The 18,852-nt window shown below is 42.2% G+C and overlaps 1 protein-coding gene across 1 annotated transcript; it reads left to right on the top strand.

The window, feature by feature from the left end:
- The first annotated feature begins 3,041 nt into the window (after window positions 1–3,041).
- Window positions 3,042–17,754, top strand: nup160 (nucleoporin 160). Its single transcript, XM_030777481.1, has 35 exons — window positions 3,042–3,132; window positions 3,939–4,047; window positions 4,198–4,408; window positions 4,672–4,897; window positions 5,029–5,104; window positions 5,631–5,745; window positions 6,255–6,494; window positions 6,976–7,073; window positions 7,637–7,721; window positions 7,865–7,933; window positions 8,046–8,129; window positions 8,251–8,421; window positions 8,613–8,712; window positions 9,026–9,191; window positions 9,418–9,554; window positions 9,871–10,031; window positions 10,180–10,316; window positions 10,439–10,509; window positions 10,623–10,782; window positions 11,293–11,362; window positions 11,540–11,638; window positions 11,823–11,939; window positions 12,038–12,133; window positions 12,296–12,390; window positions 12,956–13,052; window positions 13,901–14,006; window positions 14,257–14,417; window positions 14,617–14,677; window positions 14,784–14,894; window positions 15,354–15,477; window positions 15,589–15,690; window positions 16,366–16,507; window positions 16,596–16,721; window positions 16,869–16,964; window positions 17,374–17,754. Exons 1-35 carry the CDS (start codon window positions 3,042–3,044, stop codon window positions 17,449–17,451), a joined length of 4,188 nt encoding a protein of 1,395 aa, XP_030633341.1. The 3' UTR covers window positions 17,452–17,754.
- The last annotated feature ends 1,098 nt before the right edge of the window (window positions 17,755–18,852 follow it).

Here is an 18,852-nt window from a genome sequence, read left to right on the forward strand (position 1 = left end):
CTTGTTATAATGGTGATGGTTACAGAAAAAAACACAAGGTGTGTATGAATGAGCCCAGCATGTCTATGGTATCACTCCAAGGAAATCATAACCCCTTCAGACCAGAACTGCTGAGTTAGTGTAATACAATATGTTCATTTCTGGACAGGTCTAGAGACTGACAGATTATGTTTCAGGCATTTTTTAGCATTGTAAGCTTGACATTCCTTCGCATTGTTGTTTCTAAAATATGTAGTACATTATACAGAACAATTGCACTAGTATACAAGCAAATTCTATAAGGTTAGCTTTGGTTTAGATGACATACAACAAAGTCTGCTCTTTATGCCTCTAAATGTAATTTCAACTTCATTTTCAGTCTCATTCGTCATGGGGAGACTGACATGAACAGTGAAAAAACATACTAATCCAAATAAGAGTCTTTGAAACTATATTGAACGCCTGACATGATGAAAATGTCAACAAAATATTAAAAAATCTCTCAAAACCTTATATAAATGGTTGAGGGAATGTGAGGCATACTCTCAGTTGTTTCTGTGACCAAGGCTCCTTCAAAGTGCTCAAAGGCTTACTATGAGGAAGGACTTTCTTCATTTCTAGATAAAGGCCTGGGTTTAGGAGAATTTCATCCTTGAACCTCAGCCTAACAGTTGCTCTCCTCCTCTCCAGTGACTGTGCTCCTTCTAACTGTCTCTGCTGGTCCCATCAGCAGAAGCAGTAGCAAAAGATAAAACAGTGGCAGCTGTCACAAGCACAGCACTAGCAACAGCAGTTAGAACAACAGAAGCTGTGATAGCAAAAGGCTTCCTAAGCAACCCTGAATGTTTGGTTATTCTTTATGACTGAACAGTCTGAGCTCCCGTGTGAGGGACCTGTCATACTGGGTAAAGTAGCAAAACACAGGGCCTAGATAGCAAGAAAGAGTGGGCGAGACCTTGAAAATCAATGTGAAATGTGGCTGAATTTCAAGAGATCATTCCGAAATTCTTTTCTTTTCCGTGTACCAAATGCAGGGCAGAGCTTGCTCATTCTCAAGCTCTGAAGGTACCTGCATTGGCCCATGCTGCTCAACTAACCAGAGTCCTTTACAGAGGACTGCAAGGAACTGGGAAAGTTTGCCTCCCAATAAATATGAACGTATCACGCAGAGTCAAACCAGGATCTAAGGAATGAACCACAAAAAAAAAACTGAAGATGGACTCCATGTCCCCCATGGTGTTGCCAGCGAGTAAATATACCAGGTGACTTCTAGGCAAGTTTCAGCTGTTTAAACCATCTTGATTACTGCCCTGGTCGTGAGTGATATATTTAGTTTTAATTGCTTTTTATACACATTGCATGATATGTGAATATCAGCTACCATTTGTGTCTTTGTGTGGGAGCTCTTTGCCTTACCCTAACGTGATTTATTACAAATTTATTTTACAGGTGTATAGAGCCACTGCCACACCCCAATACAGGAAATCACGCAGGACAAAAGCACAGTTCTGCAAGACTTAGACAAATAACAACAACTACAAAAAAACCTGAACCAAACTTTCAGTGCAGTTTTATTATGGCTGATTTTCTATTTTCTTTTCTTTTTTAAATCAGGAATCTTTAGGGGGTGATAATTATTTATTCATGTGGGGGCTGTCTTTTTTAAAGTTTCAATGAGTAGTTGTTTTAGATGTCCAGTAAGACACAGTCTTCATAGGACTATTATACTCTGATAATTTATGCATGTAATACCAAACATTTTTTCATAATTTGATGTCATTCGCTATTCGTTATCCTTGAATACCCCTTGGTCTGTATTAGTCATGGTATTGTTTTTCATGGATCCAATAGAGGGCGCAACCGCATCATGTCATTTGTCTCGCACAGTATCTTCTACTGCTTTAATGTGTTAACAAACTTTTAGTCTACTTCTGAACTAGCTGAATGTGACACTTGAAATAGTCAATTATTATTTTTTTAAGAGACCCTCATATATCCTTAACTCCCCATCTCCCACAAAGAGTAGGCATATTTCAGAAAAAAGTGTGGACAACTCACTGTGAGCAATGTTCAATTTGTTTTGTTTTGCTAACCATTTTATTATTTTTCTTTTTTGTATTCTGAAATTGTTATACATTTAAAGAGTTCACCTGGAAATGTTTATCATTATTATTGCTGTTGTTGTTGTCAAAAATGCTTTAAAAGTTTCGAGTAAAAAGTTATTTGTTTAAAATTCACTTCATACAAGATATCATTGTATTCATAAAACCAAATGATAGTAACAGTGGTTTGATTAAAATAAATCGATTAGAAAACGAATAAACAAATAAAAACGGTATGTTTATCGTCAGTGGGTTGACAAGGAAAGCCCAAAATCCGCATCAATGCAAAATCGACCATCTTTTCTTTCTTTTTTTTACCCGTCACTATAAGCTTTGCACTGGCGGAGGGGGGGAGGGTGAAAAAGCATCGCTAAAGTGAGAAAACGAGAGGAAGGGCCCTACTGCCTGCCCCTCACATGGATGAAAAAAGATTGAGTGCCCTTAAGGGTGCTCCTTCACGCAATAAATCATAATGGTGTGCCCTCTAGAACAAGAAAATTCGCTAACATGTCTTAATGAGTGCCCTACTAGTGGAGAAAACGTGATGCCCTACATGGTGCCCTTACCATGGTCTAAACCTGACGTTTCCTACGGGTGCGCTATGATGCATCATATCTTTTTGCCCACTAGTGGAGCCTCTGCCCTTCATACAGCCTGAGTCCGCCACTGACGCTTTCCATGCCATTTGGTAACCCTACAGACTTATTGTCACGTATTGCAACTCTTTTTTTGACTAAGCACCAGGCATTCGCGGAGTCAGTAAAACAAGGCGTTTCACAGATCTACAAGCGGCTGCAGTAAGCTCATAGTTGGTAATATCGTTTCTAGGATTCGCTTTTGCTTTCACCGCTCCTGACCCCCAACTCTACTCACGTATGACGCTTTTCGGAAGCAGACTTCGGAAGTCATATCAAACGCGCCCGTTTTCTCATGTCAATCCCACAATTCCGTGCGGGGAAGATGGCGGCGGTTTTGGAAAGGAGTTTCATAGAAATTTGTGGGTTTGAGAGGGAAACTGTTTCACGATTTCGAGAAATCCCAGTAAACCTAGGTAAACTTTCTACTTTTGTATTATTATTATGCCAATGCGTCTGATATAACTATTGTGTTTATTACTTTCTGTGACCGAGAAAGCTGCGTATCAAAGTCGTGACATGCGGGCATATATAGGTTAGCTGTTTGGAAGCCACGGCATGCCTGTTAGACCGTTGCTTTTAGTCAATCAGCCTTCACCTTTCTGGCTCTTTCCGACATCTAAGGTGTTAATTTATATTAAAGATAAGGCATTTTATGCCTTACTACCAAGTGTTGAAAAACAGTTGATATGGAACCAACTGATTAAAGTCCACAGTTAGCGAATAGGTTGTTCCTCATGTCACTAGCTAGCAGTGCATGTTTATAAAGTTATACTACTCTTCAGTTTAAGCCAAGGGAGCATCTTGCTGTTAACTGACGAAACGCGCGTTTTTCAATTTTGATTTTATTATGCCAGTATCAATTCTGTGGAATTATTCCACTCAGAGTGCCGGTCATGCTGTAGCTCAGTGAATTCAATTTCAGGATTAGCTGAAATACCAACTTTGTAGCGAAAATGACACACCGAGTTAATTGCGGACTGTATCAAATAAATTTCATGCGACGTTGACATTATCCTGATCTAAACGTAAATTCAATCCCTCAGTAAATACCGAACTATGCCGTTCCCTAAGAATTTAGTTAATGATCTTTAGGTCAGTGTAGGACGAGTCCCTAAATTTTACTGAAATATATTGTGTAGTCTTTTCTGCATACAGCAGAACTAGTTAGGTACCATAGCTTCTACTCAATCATGGGTGCTTGATTTCCCCCCCCCCATAGGTTTGAATGCTCTTCCTGGAGGTGTCAAATACCCAGACTCTGCCGGAGGCTTTTACTATGAAGAAAGTGGAAAACTACTGTCTGTTACAAGCAATAGATTTATTCACTGGTATGTGATAACTTTTGCTCTTATTTAGTAGCACTGTCAAAAGTAGACTATGGTCTGACGTCACTTCCATTACTTGTGACGTACAGCCGAACATATATTTTGTCATGTTTATAGCTGGAAATGACATACAAGAGTGTTATGTCTTTTTAGGTCCACTTCAGGGGACACACTCCAGCTGGTTGAACAGTCACTGGACACTAATTTGCTGAACAATGCCATTCGTCTGAAGATCCCACACTGTCCCCTGCTTCCTGGAGGAGTGCACATTCACGAAACCCTTAACAATGTCATCATACTCTTTGTGACCAATCAGTCAGTCCATCGAATGGTACTGCCTCACCCTACCCGCATGTACCGCAGTGTAAGTCACTCTTCTACTTTCAGACGTAGATCTGGCCCGTCTCATGTCTGTTTTTTGTTTGCACGTGTCTTGTTTGACATATTAGAAGCAGTGTTCGATTCTTTCAATGTAGTATGTTGTATTAAGTAAGTTCTTCTGTCTAAATAAAAATCAAATGTCCAAAAATTGAAAAACAGCATACCAGGACCCTGCAAGAAAGCGTTATATAAAGTGGTGTGATTTTTTTTGTTTGTTTTGTTTCGTTTTCTGATCATTTTCTTCAGGAATTGGTCACAGAGCTACAGATGCAGTCCATCTTCACAGATCTGGGGAAACTTAGCCTACAGGATCCATCTCACAGCTTCGTGTTATCCAGTCTCCAGGGCACACAGTCAGGCAGCCCCGTCACCTCAGCCACGTGGCTGGGACACCAGGGAGAGGCCCACTTTGCCCTGGCTTCACCCTCAGGAAGCATTCTCGTCGTCACTTTCCCTCCTCACGATTCACAAGGTACATCTCCCACACTCAGTGCCCATCATTACCATCCAGACATTCTGCTCTGTAGCCTACAAACTGTTTGAAGAATAAGGGAAGTCCTGCCACTTTGTCTTTAGATTGTGTGCTGTGCTTGTACTCTGTAGGCACCGTCTCTGTTCAGGAGCTGAGACAAAGCTCAGTGATCCAGCGATTGACAGGCTGGATGCCCACTGCTATCAGGTAAACACATAACATTACTTTGACTATCTGTTAATTTGACTCTCAAGTAAGTCAACATGAACAGTGGTAAAGCTTTAAGGGTGTTCGTGGTTGGTGGTGTCAGTTGTAAAGTATAAGATATGACTGATTTTTGCCTAAAAATATGTCAAATGCCTTACTATGATTTTAATACTTTAAGGGCTTTCCGACCAAATATTTTACTTACTGATGAACTGAAAGTAATGTCAGTGTTTCTGGATCGAGAATGCACCTAGACACTGCAAGTCCTCTTTAAGAACAGTTTTGTTTCAACTGCCCTGTGTTTGACTTTGTGCTTCAGAGATTTTTTCTTTGTTTAAATGTCCGCCTCATGTGGCTAAATGCCTTACAATGAATAAATACTATAATTCTGAGTGAATGTAAGAATGTAGTTTACTGATTCATACAAGACAAATTGAGCAAAATTTGTTATGTCTAACACAGCACTTAGTTTGGTGATAACTGGAGAGAAACCCTTAAAAAAAAATCCTTCATTGCTCTCCCACAGGAGGGACCAGAGCCCATCTGATCTGGCTGTCAGTCTAGCAGTTGCAAAGATGGAGGACGATACCTTTATCTTCACCCTGTGCCAAGATCATAAACTGCGTGTGTGGTCCCACAAGGTCAGTGCAGGGCCCAAAACGGGCAAATTTCTGTGTTCCCCTGTTGAGTACACCACTGCATCCTGGTTCTTCTGTCAGTATCCAAGAAGTGTCTCTTTCCAAAAACATTTTATGACCAAATAGATCAATACTTTGTAATGTACATATTTTTACAGTCCACACTCCTCCCATAATAACATGCTTAGACTGAACATTATGTAAAACTCTTGATGGGCAGTTGTGCCTTTGTTGGTTTATTTTACAACCCTGCCGCTAAAATAGGGGACATTCACGACAAACACAGTTGTGTATGTTTTTTTTGTTGTTGTTGGTTTTTTTTTTTCCCTTGTAGAAAATTTTACGTGCAAAACTTGAGACATAATAGTCACGCATTCACTATATGATAAAATCCCTGTCCGTAGTCTGTTATCCATAACGCTTTTAAAAGAGCATCGTAAGAGGGCTAGTACCTTACAAAACTTGAACTTCTAACCTCTGTTTTTCTCGCCCTCTGTCTCTTGTTCTTTCAGGACCAGTTATGTCTGCTGGTGGCAGATATGCTGGAGTACTTGCCGGTCGGCCGTGGAGAGGTGAGGAACATCCTAGGGCAGAGTCACAAGCTGCGTCTGTCCTTCTCCTCCACCACAGGCCTGTGCCTGGCCGTCTACCTCAGCGTGCCTAAGCGCAGCCAGTTCTGTGTGCTCCAGCTGGTGGCCACGGACAATAACCGCTACAGCCTGGATCACATCTCCACGCTCTTCGCTACACAGGTGAGAGAGCGAGAGAATGAGGGTGTGAGTGATCTAGTCTAAAGCTCAAAACTGGACCCAAATTTTAAAAAAAAAAGGCATGTTTATATTGGTGAGAAATGTGGTTGTCTGTGTCTGTACTTAAGGCATTGTATGTAATTAAGAAAAGCATAAAATGGTATGTCGATTTATATGCTGACTCAAAGGACATAATGTCAAAACTTCCATTACATCTCTGGTCCATATTATTTTGCAATACTATGTGAGATAAGAACAGTACAAGCTGTAAAGCATATCAGGCAAAGTTGCAGGACACAGTTTTTAAGAAAACAACAGAAGTGGAGATGTGTGTGAGATGTGACATGGGATCTGTAGGATTACACCCATTGTCCATTTAGCAGAAATCCACAGTTGGGGTTGTTGGTAAGTGTCTGTTTTTTCAGACTTTGACCAAATAATTCAACTCTGAATCTCATTATAAATATGTTTGTGTTTTGGTCAGGAGACATTGGTGGATTTTGCATTGACCTCCACGGATATTTGGGGCCTTTGGTTGGATGATGACAACCAAACAGTGGTGAAGTACATCAACTTTGAGCAGTAAGTGTTGATCTAGTCTTTTTGCTCCATTCACACCCACTATAACCCAGTTAATCTTCTGAGGAGTTATATATTTCATTTCATAGCACACATCTTTTGGTAGACAGTATGGATATTGTTATTGGATAGAGACAGTATCAATATCTCAGAAAAACTGGGGATAGACCCATCCCACAAGCACAAGCTATAAGACTAGCAGTAAAGCGGTCTTTTGTAATCTCATGCTCCTTTTTAGGGAATTTTCCGCCTTTTTTTTATAACCCAGTTTCTCTGTAATTTAAGTGAATGCTAAAATGCAAGGATGTTACTGCCAGACAGGTCACAGTTTTTCATCAGACCAAAGAAAAATGACACTGTATGATCTGACCTTGATCAGTAATCAAACTCTGATAAAGGTCATGTCAACCCAGAGGGCACCTTACTGTGTCACACCCTCAAATTTGGGATCCTTTTTCAAGGATGCAGTGAAAACGCACTCTGTCTTTTAAAATAAATAATTAAATGGAAGAAATGAAAATAGAAATGAAGCTTGTATTGTGGTGTGTGATTCTGCTCTGTTGCAGTAGTACAGCTGGAATGTGGAACCAAGTCTTTGTCCAGCCTCCGCCAGAAGAGGAGGTTCACATCAGTGCAGAACAAGACCCAAGAGTAAGACTGTCAACTGTTCATGTGTGGGAAATGTAGATCTTAAGGACAGCTCTGAATACTTTTCATTCACCAGTGGTTTACCTAACTGCAAACAGTGCTGGGCCTACACAGTGACCCACACCTGTTCATCTTCTCTTTGTCAGGAAACTTACCTGAGCGTTCTCTTCTCTCCTCTGCGGTTCACCGCCTCGGCTATCGTGAAAGCTTTGCAGGTAAGAGACAAACTGATCAATAAGTAATAACATCAGTCAGCTTTTATTAAGTATTGTTTGGTGCATTGTACAGTTGTCTGTTTAACCTCAGAGTCTGATAATTATTAAACAGATTTACAGAAGAGGCACAGAGAGGTACCTGGACCTGCCCTGGGAAACACTGAAGAAGGAGGTGACTCTGACTGTGGAAAATGAGGTGAGAAAATCACTCACCTGTGCTTCTCTTCACTCTTTCCTGTCCTTTTTTTTTCACCTACACCCTACCGGTCTCTCTTACTCATCAATCTTTTTTTGTTTGCCTTTTTTCCCCCTGCCAGCTGCAAAGCAGCGTTACGGAGTATGAGTTCTCACAGGAGGAGTACCGGCAGCTACAGGTGGAGTTCTGGTCGAAGTTCTACGCCTGTTGTCTGCAGTATCAGGAGGCCCTCTCTACCCCAGTGGGTCTGCTTGTCAACCAGGCCACATCCATGGTCTGCGTGCTTAAGAAGGTAACGCATCTCTTCCCATTTGAGGTGGAAGAGGGAATATCAAATTATCAAGCAGAGCATGTCTTGAATTTTTTTCTTGGTTCATTCTGAGTAACATGGATAGGTTAACGGAGACCTGTAAATAAAACTCACCCCAAAGCTTTCTGTCCTGTCTCCTGGCTGCTTGTATAAATTTTTCTCTCCTCCCCCAGGGCTTTGTGTCTTTCCTGTTGCCGTGCTTTGCTGTGGACCATCTTTACCTGTCCTCAGACGAGTATCTCTTCTCAGAGGAGGAAACGCCTATCGCTGAAGGTGAGTTTTTCTTTCTTTGAGGAAGAAGGAAAAAGTAACGAAAAACCAAGTCAGCAATGTCTTTTGAGAGATGTGCCGTGTATTAGCGATAGTTACATACAGCATTCTGACATCACAGATTAGAGTAACAAAGGATGGGTCAGTTCGAAACAGTTTATCTTTGTGATGTGGGCATAAATTAGCAACGGAGGGGCAAGAATGCTCTCACAGTTCGCTTTAAAAATATAAACCCCCCCCTCTCTCTCTGTCTCTGTCTCTGACTCTCTGTCTGTCTGTCTCTCTCTGTCTGTCTGTCTGTCTGTCTCTCTCTCAGACCCGGAGGTGGGGCGGGACGTGCTGCAGCTGGTGCAGTGTCTGCGGCTGGTGAGTGAGTCCGTGCCTGGAGACATGGCCTATGAAATGGAGAAGGCCCTGGAGCATTTACTCTCCCCTGAGAGGGCCGCTGAACAAGTTCTGGACAACCTGTTGGCCAATGACAAGTCAGTATCACTTACCTACCATTTGCTCTGACACCACACTTCTCTTGTTCCCATTCGGCCATGTTTAGACTGCCTATTAGCAAATGAGTCTTGGATGTGGTTTCCTAAGGCTCAGTGAAGGATTATGTGTTTTAAGCTACTGTTCCATTTATAGGCCTTTCAAGCTGCTCTCTGAACATTTGTGCGGTCTGTATATTAAATTTATGGGTGTTTGTCGTTGCGGCAGCGATAACGTCATGGAGGACATCCAAAACAAACTTCAGGACATCCGTAACCCCATCGCAGCCATGACGGTCCTCCTGAGAGACATGGACCTGGAGACCGATGCTGAGTCCGGGGCTGACGCCACCGCCTTCACTGGAGGTGAACCTCACATGCTCCGTCTTAAAACTGGATGTCTTCATGCTTCACAAGGACAGAAGTTGTTTAAGAACCGTGTGCTAATAAGAGCCAACAGTTCAGTCCGTATTAAACATGACCCTTGACTCTGGCCCTGAAGGTCAAAGAGAGATGTAGCTCAGGTGTAGAACTCTTTGTTCAGCCTATGGAAATGAAGGTTTTTGGATATGTTCTTCAGGGTGAGCTTTGTGTAGTGTCAAGCTGTAAATATTAAGCAGCCTCTCCTCATTAATGCATGCTGACTCACTGGTTCTTCACTGGTTTGTGCTGCTGTTCTCAGGTCAGCCTCTGAACGTGCGGATTAGTCTGTCCCAGCTGTACGGCAGTAACACGGCAGTGAGTGTGGTGTGCCAGGCCGTGTGCCAGCTGGCCATGACCAGAGCGTTAATCTGCCGAGACCTACTCATCGTTCAGCAGCTTTACCTCCGCCTCGGAGACAACGTGAGTGTGTACACACACACACACACACACATCCTGCTTTAGCTCTAATTCTGCCTTGATTACATGGGAAAGCTGCACAACTGAGCGTGTGTGTGTGTGTGTGTGTCTCTGTCTCTCTGACTGTGTGTGCTTGTGTTTGCTGCCCCAGGTGTTTCTGGGAGGTGGTGCTCAGCTGCTACAGCTGCAGCAGGACCTGATCCCTCGCTGCTCCCATCTGCTGTATTCTTACTATTTACTGAAACAAGTCAGCCAGACCCTCTCCTCCTCCATATCTCTGGATACACTGTAAGTCCACAGGCTCACACCCTGCTCAGCATCACTTACATCGCCTTCTCTAAAGCCGAAATAATGAGATTCCATCTGCAAATGAAACCCCTTACTCCCTCTTTTTTTTCCCTCTTCCTCAGAGATGCCAATTTACAGCACCTCTCTGTCCTGGAGCTGTCAGATTCTCCAGCCCTGATACCCAGCAAATCAGGTTCGACTTGGGTCCCAGTGGCTTACGCAAGTTTTCCTTTGCAGTTGCTTTTTAAGCGTTTCAGACCATGCTTTAATGATTCACCCATGTGAGCCCCCTGTCTGTTTTGGCAGTGTTGAATCCTCAGACGGTGGTGGAGCTGTTCTATCTGAACGTCGCTCGTAAAGTCATCGTGTCTCAGCTGTATGCCCAGCAGGACGCCCAGGCCAGCCAGGCGCCTCTCCACTGGCCTCACATGATCTCCAGTGTGGTCACTGTGCTCTCCCAGCTCCTGTATCCTCTTCATTCACCCCATACACTGGTCTCTATCTTCCCTCTACATTCACTGACAGAGCTGTATGTGTTTTGGATGATATGCTGGTGGGTGATTCTTGCCAACGCATACCTTAAGGCACCTTTCCACTAAGTGCAGAGTGAAACATGTAACTGTCTGTGAGTTGAAGCATCAGACTGTGCATAGCAACGTCTTTGCTTTTGCTTCTTAACTACTCTCTGTGAAAAGCAATTGCTCAGTTCTCAGCGCAAAAGTAAAAAAAAAAAAAAAGAATTTTCAATATACTTGAACTCTTGTTAGATTTGAAAAATTGTTGGAGCTCTGATGTTGTAGGCAGCTTGCAGGCTGTGTTAATGTTTTGAGTTCTGATGATGGCGTTACCTCTCTTCATTTGATTTCTGACTATAGCACTGTTACTTCTTCAGAGTGCAGTGTCACAGAGAATCGGTTTCTGTTTTGAATTCTGATTATGGGAGTGTTATGGAACTTTACGTAACTGTCACATACAGCTGGCCCAGTAATCCAGGCTTCCTCTTTCCTGAGTGCTTGATGGGAACTTGCCAATACGCACAACTACAAGTGAGAAGAAAAAAATATTTTTTTATTATTGCTGTTTTCTTACGAAACATTTTGTTTTTCAGCTCTGTTGTTTGCCTTTAAAGTGTTTATTACATGAACATCACTGTTAAGACCTGTTAAGATTTGTAATGATGCTTTGGGCCAGACCTTGACTGTGTTCTGTGTCCGTCTGTTCAGGAGTATGTTCGGTTGATTGGACCCTGGTGTCAGGTCAATGTGGGGTCCTGTCGCTTTATGCTGGGCCAGTGCTATCTGGCCAGCGGCGAGGGACAAAAGGTAAGGACCCTTATGCCTGACTGTATAGCAAGCACCCTTAATTTTCAGCCACTTCAGTAATTATAATGGCATTAAGCTAGTTGTCTTGTTATTGTTTAGTTACAAAGCTCTATAGCTACAGTTATGCAAACACTTAACCTTGTTAATAAGATGGGGTTTTTTTTGTTTGTTTTTTCTTCGGTAGGCATTGCAGTGTTTCCAGGAGGCGGCCACCGAGGTGGAGAAAGAAGAGTTTCTCATGAGATTAACGAGTTCTGAGGAAGAGTCAGCGGCCAGCCCTCGTCTGCAGTATTATAACAAGGTCTGCCACACAGCAAGGCTACAGCCCTCAGCAGATTGGGTTTGCCATCACTGACTCCAGGTCTGTTGTGACCGTATGTTTGTTTGTTTATGTATTAGGTATTGAGGTTGTTAGAGGACGTGGGTCTGGCGGAGTTGGTCATCCGTTTAGCCACGCTGGCAATAGCAGAGGCCGTCAACGATGACAGGAGTCGGGTAAATCGAATATTTCGTCTTTGCACTAAATTCGTAATGAATCCAGATATTTTCCATTTTTCTTTTACAGACTGTATTTTTTTTCTCCGTGGATGGAGACATAAAACATTGAATAAGTATTTAATGGAATGGAGTTAATACGGGCTCCTGTGTGTGTTGCAGGCAGCACTGTGGACTCGCATATTCAAACATCATCTGGACCTGGGACATAACAACCAGGCTTATGAGGCTCTGATCCAGAACCCAGATACTAGCAGGTACTGATCCTGATTTTTTTTTTAAAAATCTAACTTTTGAATGCTAATATCAATTTTAAGACTTTTTAAAGCTGTTTATATTTTAGCAGTGCTCACTGCCAAGCATGCCCTTAACGCTACATTAAGTCAGCTTACCAATTTAGTGTTCATTAGGAACCATTTTGACCTGCCTTGCTAATGTGGTGTTGAGGTCATAGTCCATGTGTTAAAAAAGCTCGGTTATTGGTTTTGAGATTTTGGGGCAGCATGTTTCAGAGCAAATGTGAGAGCACAAACTGCTTTCAGGATTAAAACACAGCATGAATGTATACAATTGCATTTTGAGATATGCAGACTTTCCCACACAATGCTGAATTTTGACTGGCAGTTGAAGCGCCACTTCTGCACCTATTTTATTTTACATTTATCACGTGACAACAGCTTTACTTTGAATGATGTGAATGAGTTTGTTGTTTGGTGAGCTGTTAATGGAGACACATGAAGGTCCCTCAGGTCTGTTTTAAACAGGATGCTGTGATCATAGTAGTGATTGTAGAGCTAATCTGTGGTTGTGTAAACCATACAGGCGGCTGGACTGTCTGCGGCAGTTGGTGGTGGTTCTGTGTGAGCGCTCTCAACTTCAGGACCTGGTCCACTTCCCTTACATCAACCTGCACGACGAGGTGAGTGCTTTCACACACTGATAATAAGACCACTCATTACCAGGGCATTTACAGCGGCTTCTGTGCTCATACACAGTTTGACATAAATAATGATTCCACTGCTTGTTAAAATCCATCACGGAGACAAGAATCAGTCTTTGTGTGTCTTGAGGTTCGTTAACACATCTCTGAGGCGTTTTTATGCTGTGGGCTTGAGTGTTCAAAAAGAGAAAGTTTGAGCTTAAATAAAACTGAAACCCCCCCCAAAAATATCCATTTCAATAACACTGTCTTTGGCCAGTCTGTCGAGACAGCGGTATGTTTAAACCTTCTCTTGGTTGTAGAGTAGCAGGCTGATTAAAAGAATTCAGGATGATAGCTTTGACACAGACAGGCCCACTCATTTTTAATAATGACTAGAAGCAGCTCGTACTTAACATATTTTAATATGTTCTCAAATGCCGCCGAAGTGCTTGTGTCTAATTACGTTCAGTAGAACTGAATAGGCAAGTTGGACCCTGGATCAGTGAGAATGTTATCTTCAAAGACGCGAAGTGATTTGGATTCAACAGTTTTGAAGTATTATGGTTGTTGCATAATGTACTTACGCTTCAGGTATATGCATGCGAAGCCTATATTATCTATACAGCCACCTACCTTTATCAGCCTAGCTTTTAGTGCACTTATCTCTGTCTGGCTGACTGACTGTGTACATAGATATAGATATGACCCATACATATCAGTCTTGCCATACTACTGGTTCTAAGGGTCCTTATTTAAAACTACAGACAGCAGTGCCTGCCTGCCTGTCTGTCTGTCTGTCTCTCTCATGATGTGATGTCACAGACTGACTCTTTATCTGCTCACAGGTTGTCAGTATCATTGAGTCTCGTGCCAGAGCAGTTGATCTTATGACTCATAATTATTATGAGTTACTGTATGCCTTCCACATCAACCGCCACAACTACAGGAAAGGTAGGGCTCTGGGGGAGGGGGCTCCAGTGACTTAAACATTTGGAGGGAATGGGGAATTGGTTTTAGTGGTTGGAATGTAGTAGATTACTAACCGTATTCTCCCTTAAATTCTGTACAAATACAACTTTAGACACCCATAATATGGTTGACAATTCTCTGAAAAGTCTCTGACTTTTTAGATCTAGTGGTTGCCACATCCTGAAAACTGTGTGTGTGTGTGTGTGTGTGTGTGTGTGTGTGTGTGTTCCAGCCGGCACAGTGATGTTTGAGTATGGTATGCGGCTGGGACGAGAGGTCCGGACTCTGAGGGGTCTTCAGAAACAGGTCAACTGTTACTTGGCCGCCCTCAACTGTCTGCGTCTCATTCGGCCCGAGTACGCCTGGATCGTCCAGCCCTCCTCTGGAGCAGCCGTAAGCCTCTCGCTCCAAACACGCTTCAGAAATAAAACACGTCCTGTGATGAAGTTGTTTGTATCTGTAGTCACACAGAGGTATAAGTATATGATGTGCTTTGATTATCTTAGCATCTTGACTGAGCTCTTCACAGCCACTTTGATCCATCAGTATATACTGAATAAATGATGAAGGGAAAACTGTTTCTGTCCGTCAGTACGAGAGGCCAGGCGCATCACCAAAGAGAAATTACGACGGAGAGTTTGCCGCTGGGCCAGGTAATCCTTTCACAGATGTCAGTTTGAAAGGAGTCTGGTTAGTTGATGTTAAGTTTGAGTTAAACACAGGAGTTTGATTTAGACGTGTGTAATGTCTTTTCAGTAGGTGGCAGACAGATTGAGATCTTGGAGCTGAAGGACCTGGAGAAGGAATACATCCTGTCACGCAGTCGTCTCACCCTGGCGCAGGAAGACCCCCCCTCTGCGGCCATCGCAGGTACCCTCACACATTTAGTTCTGACAGTTACGCCTCCCGCCTGCTAACTGTTTCATTTAGTCTAAAAAAGAAAAACAAGTTCAGTATCAACAGCTGACAAACCCCACACATCCAGCAGAAAGCCCCCCTGATGAGTCTCTGTTTTTTAAATAAAAAAGAAAAAAATTGTTTTGGAATCCACTGTAGACATAGCAACAACTGTTTACGCCATGGTAAATCAATTTAGTTCTTTGTGCAATTTTTACTGAGATTGAAAATGACATTTTTGGTGAGAAATACAAAAAGAAAAATCCAGGACAAGGACTGATACAAACAGATGCAGATGATTTGAAACGTGAAATATTTTATCTTTGAATAATGTTTAAAAACATTCAAAGAATACTGGATGTTTGAATAAAATGTGAACGTTCTGTTGTTGGATAAGTTGATTGTCAGTAATCGAGTGTCTCTGACTTGTAGGGAATGCATCTGCTGTGGAAATGGTGGCTTTGCTGGTTCAGGCAGGTCTATTTGACACAGCTGTATCGCTCTGTCAAACCTTCAAACTCCCTCTGACGCCTGTCTTTGAAGGACTCACTTTCAAGTATGTAACAAGCAGTCAGACATCATTTGTGTAATTGAAAAATGTATTTATGGCATCAAATGTTGAACGGATTTACAAGAAGCATGTGCGTATGGAATATTTGCTCCTCAGGTGCATCAAACTCCAGTACGGAGGAGAGCAATGTCAAAATGAGGCCTGGAATTGGTTGGCAGCCAATCAGTTGTCGCATATTATTACAACGAAAGAGTCAAGGTTTGTAACGTCTCTCCATTTTCCGTTTTTGATGGAAAACCACAGGACTGTAGCAGTCTTCAGAAGCACAGAGACAGGCTGCTTGTTTGTGGGGGCTAACACCAAAGATTCCCTTGTGTCTCATCATTTTTTCAGTGTTTACTGTTGTTCTTCCTCTGGTCTCGCCGCAAAAACCCCTCTTACTGGTTACAAAAAGATGATCCAAATAGGGAGGAATGTGGGGGGGGGGGGGCAAAGCTTTGGGGTAAAAAAAAAAAAATAGCGAGAGAGAAAGAAACTGTTGAAATGTCCAGACTTTAAAGAGGCATGTATGAGTAATCTGTAGAGCTCTCGCATTCATTAAGTCGATGCTTAAGTCAGCCCTACAACTTTGGCATACAGAAACAATTGGATTTTGAAATCTCGACACACGCTGTTTATCAAGTTAGCTCTCTGGCCCATGCTGTGTTTAATGTATGAAAAGAAAAATATGTCTGTCACAGCATGTTCCAATTGCTTAGAATAGTTAATGTTTGAAGAAGAAATATCATCAAAGTGGACAACCACATTTTAACCACTAGAGGGAGACAGTCAAACTTTTTAGGCCATTCTGCCTTGTGATGGCGCTATAATAACTTGACCTCCTTTAATTCTGAATCATTGACCATAAATGACATCCCGTCTTCCCTCCTGCAGCGCAACAGACGAGGCATGGCGACTCTTAGCTTTATACCTGGAGAAATATCCTTCCCAGAATGCTCAGCACCATCGTTGTGTCATCAACAAGCTGCTGTCACACGGAGTGCCGTTACCCGATTGGCTGGTTAACGCCTACAAGGTCAGACATGCTCTGCTTCAGCTCCACATGGGGCAGTATTTGTTTCTCTCCATTCACATGGCTAATAACCTGAAATTTACTTCCTCAGATGGTTGATGCTGCTGCTCTACTTCGCCTGTACCTGAACTACGACCAGTTGGAAGCTGCAGCAGAGTTAGTGCTGGAATTGGTGGATGCACTTCTCGGAAAGGGACTCCAGAACTTTGGCATAGAGGCACGTTATTTTACATGACCTGACTGTGTCAGGATCACCTGTGAATTTTCAAAAAAGTGGAAAAACAGAAATGCTCAATAGTAGCACTGTTTTGGTAGGACCTTAACATATTCCTCATGATTCTGTGTGTGTGTGTGTGTGCCACAGAGGCCGCTGTCAGCTACAGCTCCCCTTGTATGGCTGCCGTATACCTCTATCGACCAGCTCTTGATTAGTCTCGGAGAAAGCCAGTCCAGTACCAAGGTGAGTGAATGATCTCGCATATCCCTTTTCACAGTCATCTTAAATAGTCTAAGAAGTCTTTTGGATCGGGGGTGTTGCACATAGCAAGCTTCTCATTTAAACAAATAACCTGAATCAGGTTGCAGTAGGAGTGCAACCCGATGAGACTGTTCTGTCGGTCCTGTCCTTTTCCTTTTAGCTTTCCAGCTGACAAATCCACTCCCAACTTCAAAAACCCTTTTATTAAATACATTTTCTTATTGGTCTACATTGTCATAAACGGTTTGCCTGTTTCAGGGGTTTTATCATTAATCAGTGCGTGGCTGTATTTGTATAATTTCATAAATGATTGTAAAAAACGGTGCCTCTCATGGTTAGCTGATTTAGTATTTGTTTTCATGACACATGGCCTTCATTTCCTTTGCCTCAGTTGTACGAGAAGCTGAAGACTAAGCTGGAAGACTACCACAGAGTGGTGGCACAGAGCACTGGTCTCCTGGCCCGCTGACTCCACCTCTCCCACACAACTGCCTCTCAACATGGTGCTCCTAACCAGCTCCCTCACCCCTGGGCAAAAAGGAAAGCGGAAAAAGTTTGGCTTGGCCCAACAGACACGTTTGTATGAAGTTGGCTGGAAGTCAGTCACATGCCTCAGGATGTATCACCTCCATGTTGGAAAACTGACCAGGGATCAGGAGTGCAGGAGAGAAGGATTCTTTAACGTCTTAAATTTTGAATCATTAAGCACTCGATTGTACAGTTTGTTGTTTGTCGATATGAATGACTTGGCTATTTTCCACTTAAGTGGGGGTTATGTATTTTTATATAGAGCAAAATTGTGATATTTCATATCTTTGTGGGTTTTTCGTATTCTGCCAGTAAAACCAAACAATCAGGTTTGTTGTAATTTGGAATGCAATAAAGGTGTTTTGATTTCTGTAAAACGGTGAGTCAGTTGTGAGAATCATCTTGTCAGTGACCACAAAAATCACATTCAGACAAGCGGCAACAGGCTTCTTGACGAGAAATCAAATCCAGACAATGAGTTGGAAAAGAATCTGTGTTTGTGCAGTGTTTTATGTGAGAGCTTACTGTGAAAAGGCCTGTTCAAATAGCTAACCACCAAGTAAACAGAGCCTGAAATCAAATGTGTGACAGGCATATTTAGGAGGTAGTATTCTGTGCACAACAACCAACGTTCGTGAAATCCATTTGTGTCATTGTATAAACTTTTGCCTACAGCTGTGTTACATATGGAGCTTGCAGGTCCTTGTTTTTTGGTACATGACTTGGTAATCTTTAATTATAAATGAACCTAAGAGTCCTCTCTGGAGTAAGACACTTGTGCTACTTTGTGCTTGTAGGATTATTTTTTACAATCTGCTTTAAAATCTTTCCCAACAGAAGGGAAAAAAGGCATACTGTCCCACCCTCCACAAAAAAATCAGATTTTCACAGGCAAATTTAGAAATTACATTCTTACCGAGTCAATCTCAACAAACCATCTAGAGCTGCAGAGTATTGCACCACTGTGTTCATGTTATCCATAAAGCCCCTATCCCTCCAAAGTCAGGATCAGTGGCTGACAAAGTAAACTTTTCAAGCTGTATTGTCACATGATACTCATTTGTCGTGCATCAAAACTCACCCAGTTAGGCTGTTCTGAGAATGAAAAACTAAACGGTGAAGTTATGCCCCTTAGACAAATATGAATCAAACAAAATAGACATTTATTGTGCCAAGTAGTGAAATCTACTGTATGCAGTCAGAAAATTGCAACTGTAGTGTACCGTGTCATTCGTACATACTGATATTACAACTTGAAGTGTCATTTCAATAAGGAAAAAAAAACATGAATGTTTTGATCAGTAATACTGATTTGTACCATATGAAATGGACAAGGAATGTA

The sequence above is a fragment of the Chanos chanos genome, chromosome 1 (assembly GCF_902362185.1).
Source record: "Chanos chanos chromosome 1, fChaCha1.1, whole genome shotgun sequence".
Taxonomy (NCBI): Eukaryota; Metazoa; Chordata; class Actinopteri; order Gonorynchiformes; family Chanidae; genus Chanos; species Chanos chanos.

What these genes read in the sequence shown, in the direction of transcription:
- nup160 (XM_030777481.1), top strand. Translation starts at nt 3,042, where the DNA reads ATGGCGGCGGTTTTGGAAAGGAGTTTCATAGAAATTTGTGGGTTTGAG. An exon ending in AGAAATCCCAGTAAACCTAG is followed by an intron (nt 3,133 to 3,938) that starts GTAAACTTTCTA and finishes CCCCCCCCATAG; the next exon opens with GTTTGAATGCTCTTCCTGGA. An exon ending in TCCAGAACTTTGGCATAGAG is followed by an intron (nt 16,722 to 16,868) that starts GCACGTTATTTT and finishes TGTGTGCCACAG; the next exon opens with AGGCCGCTGTCAGCTACAGC.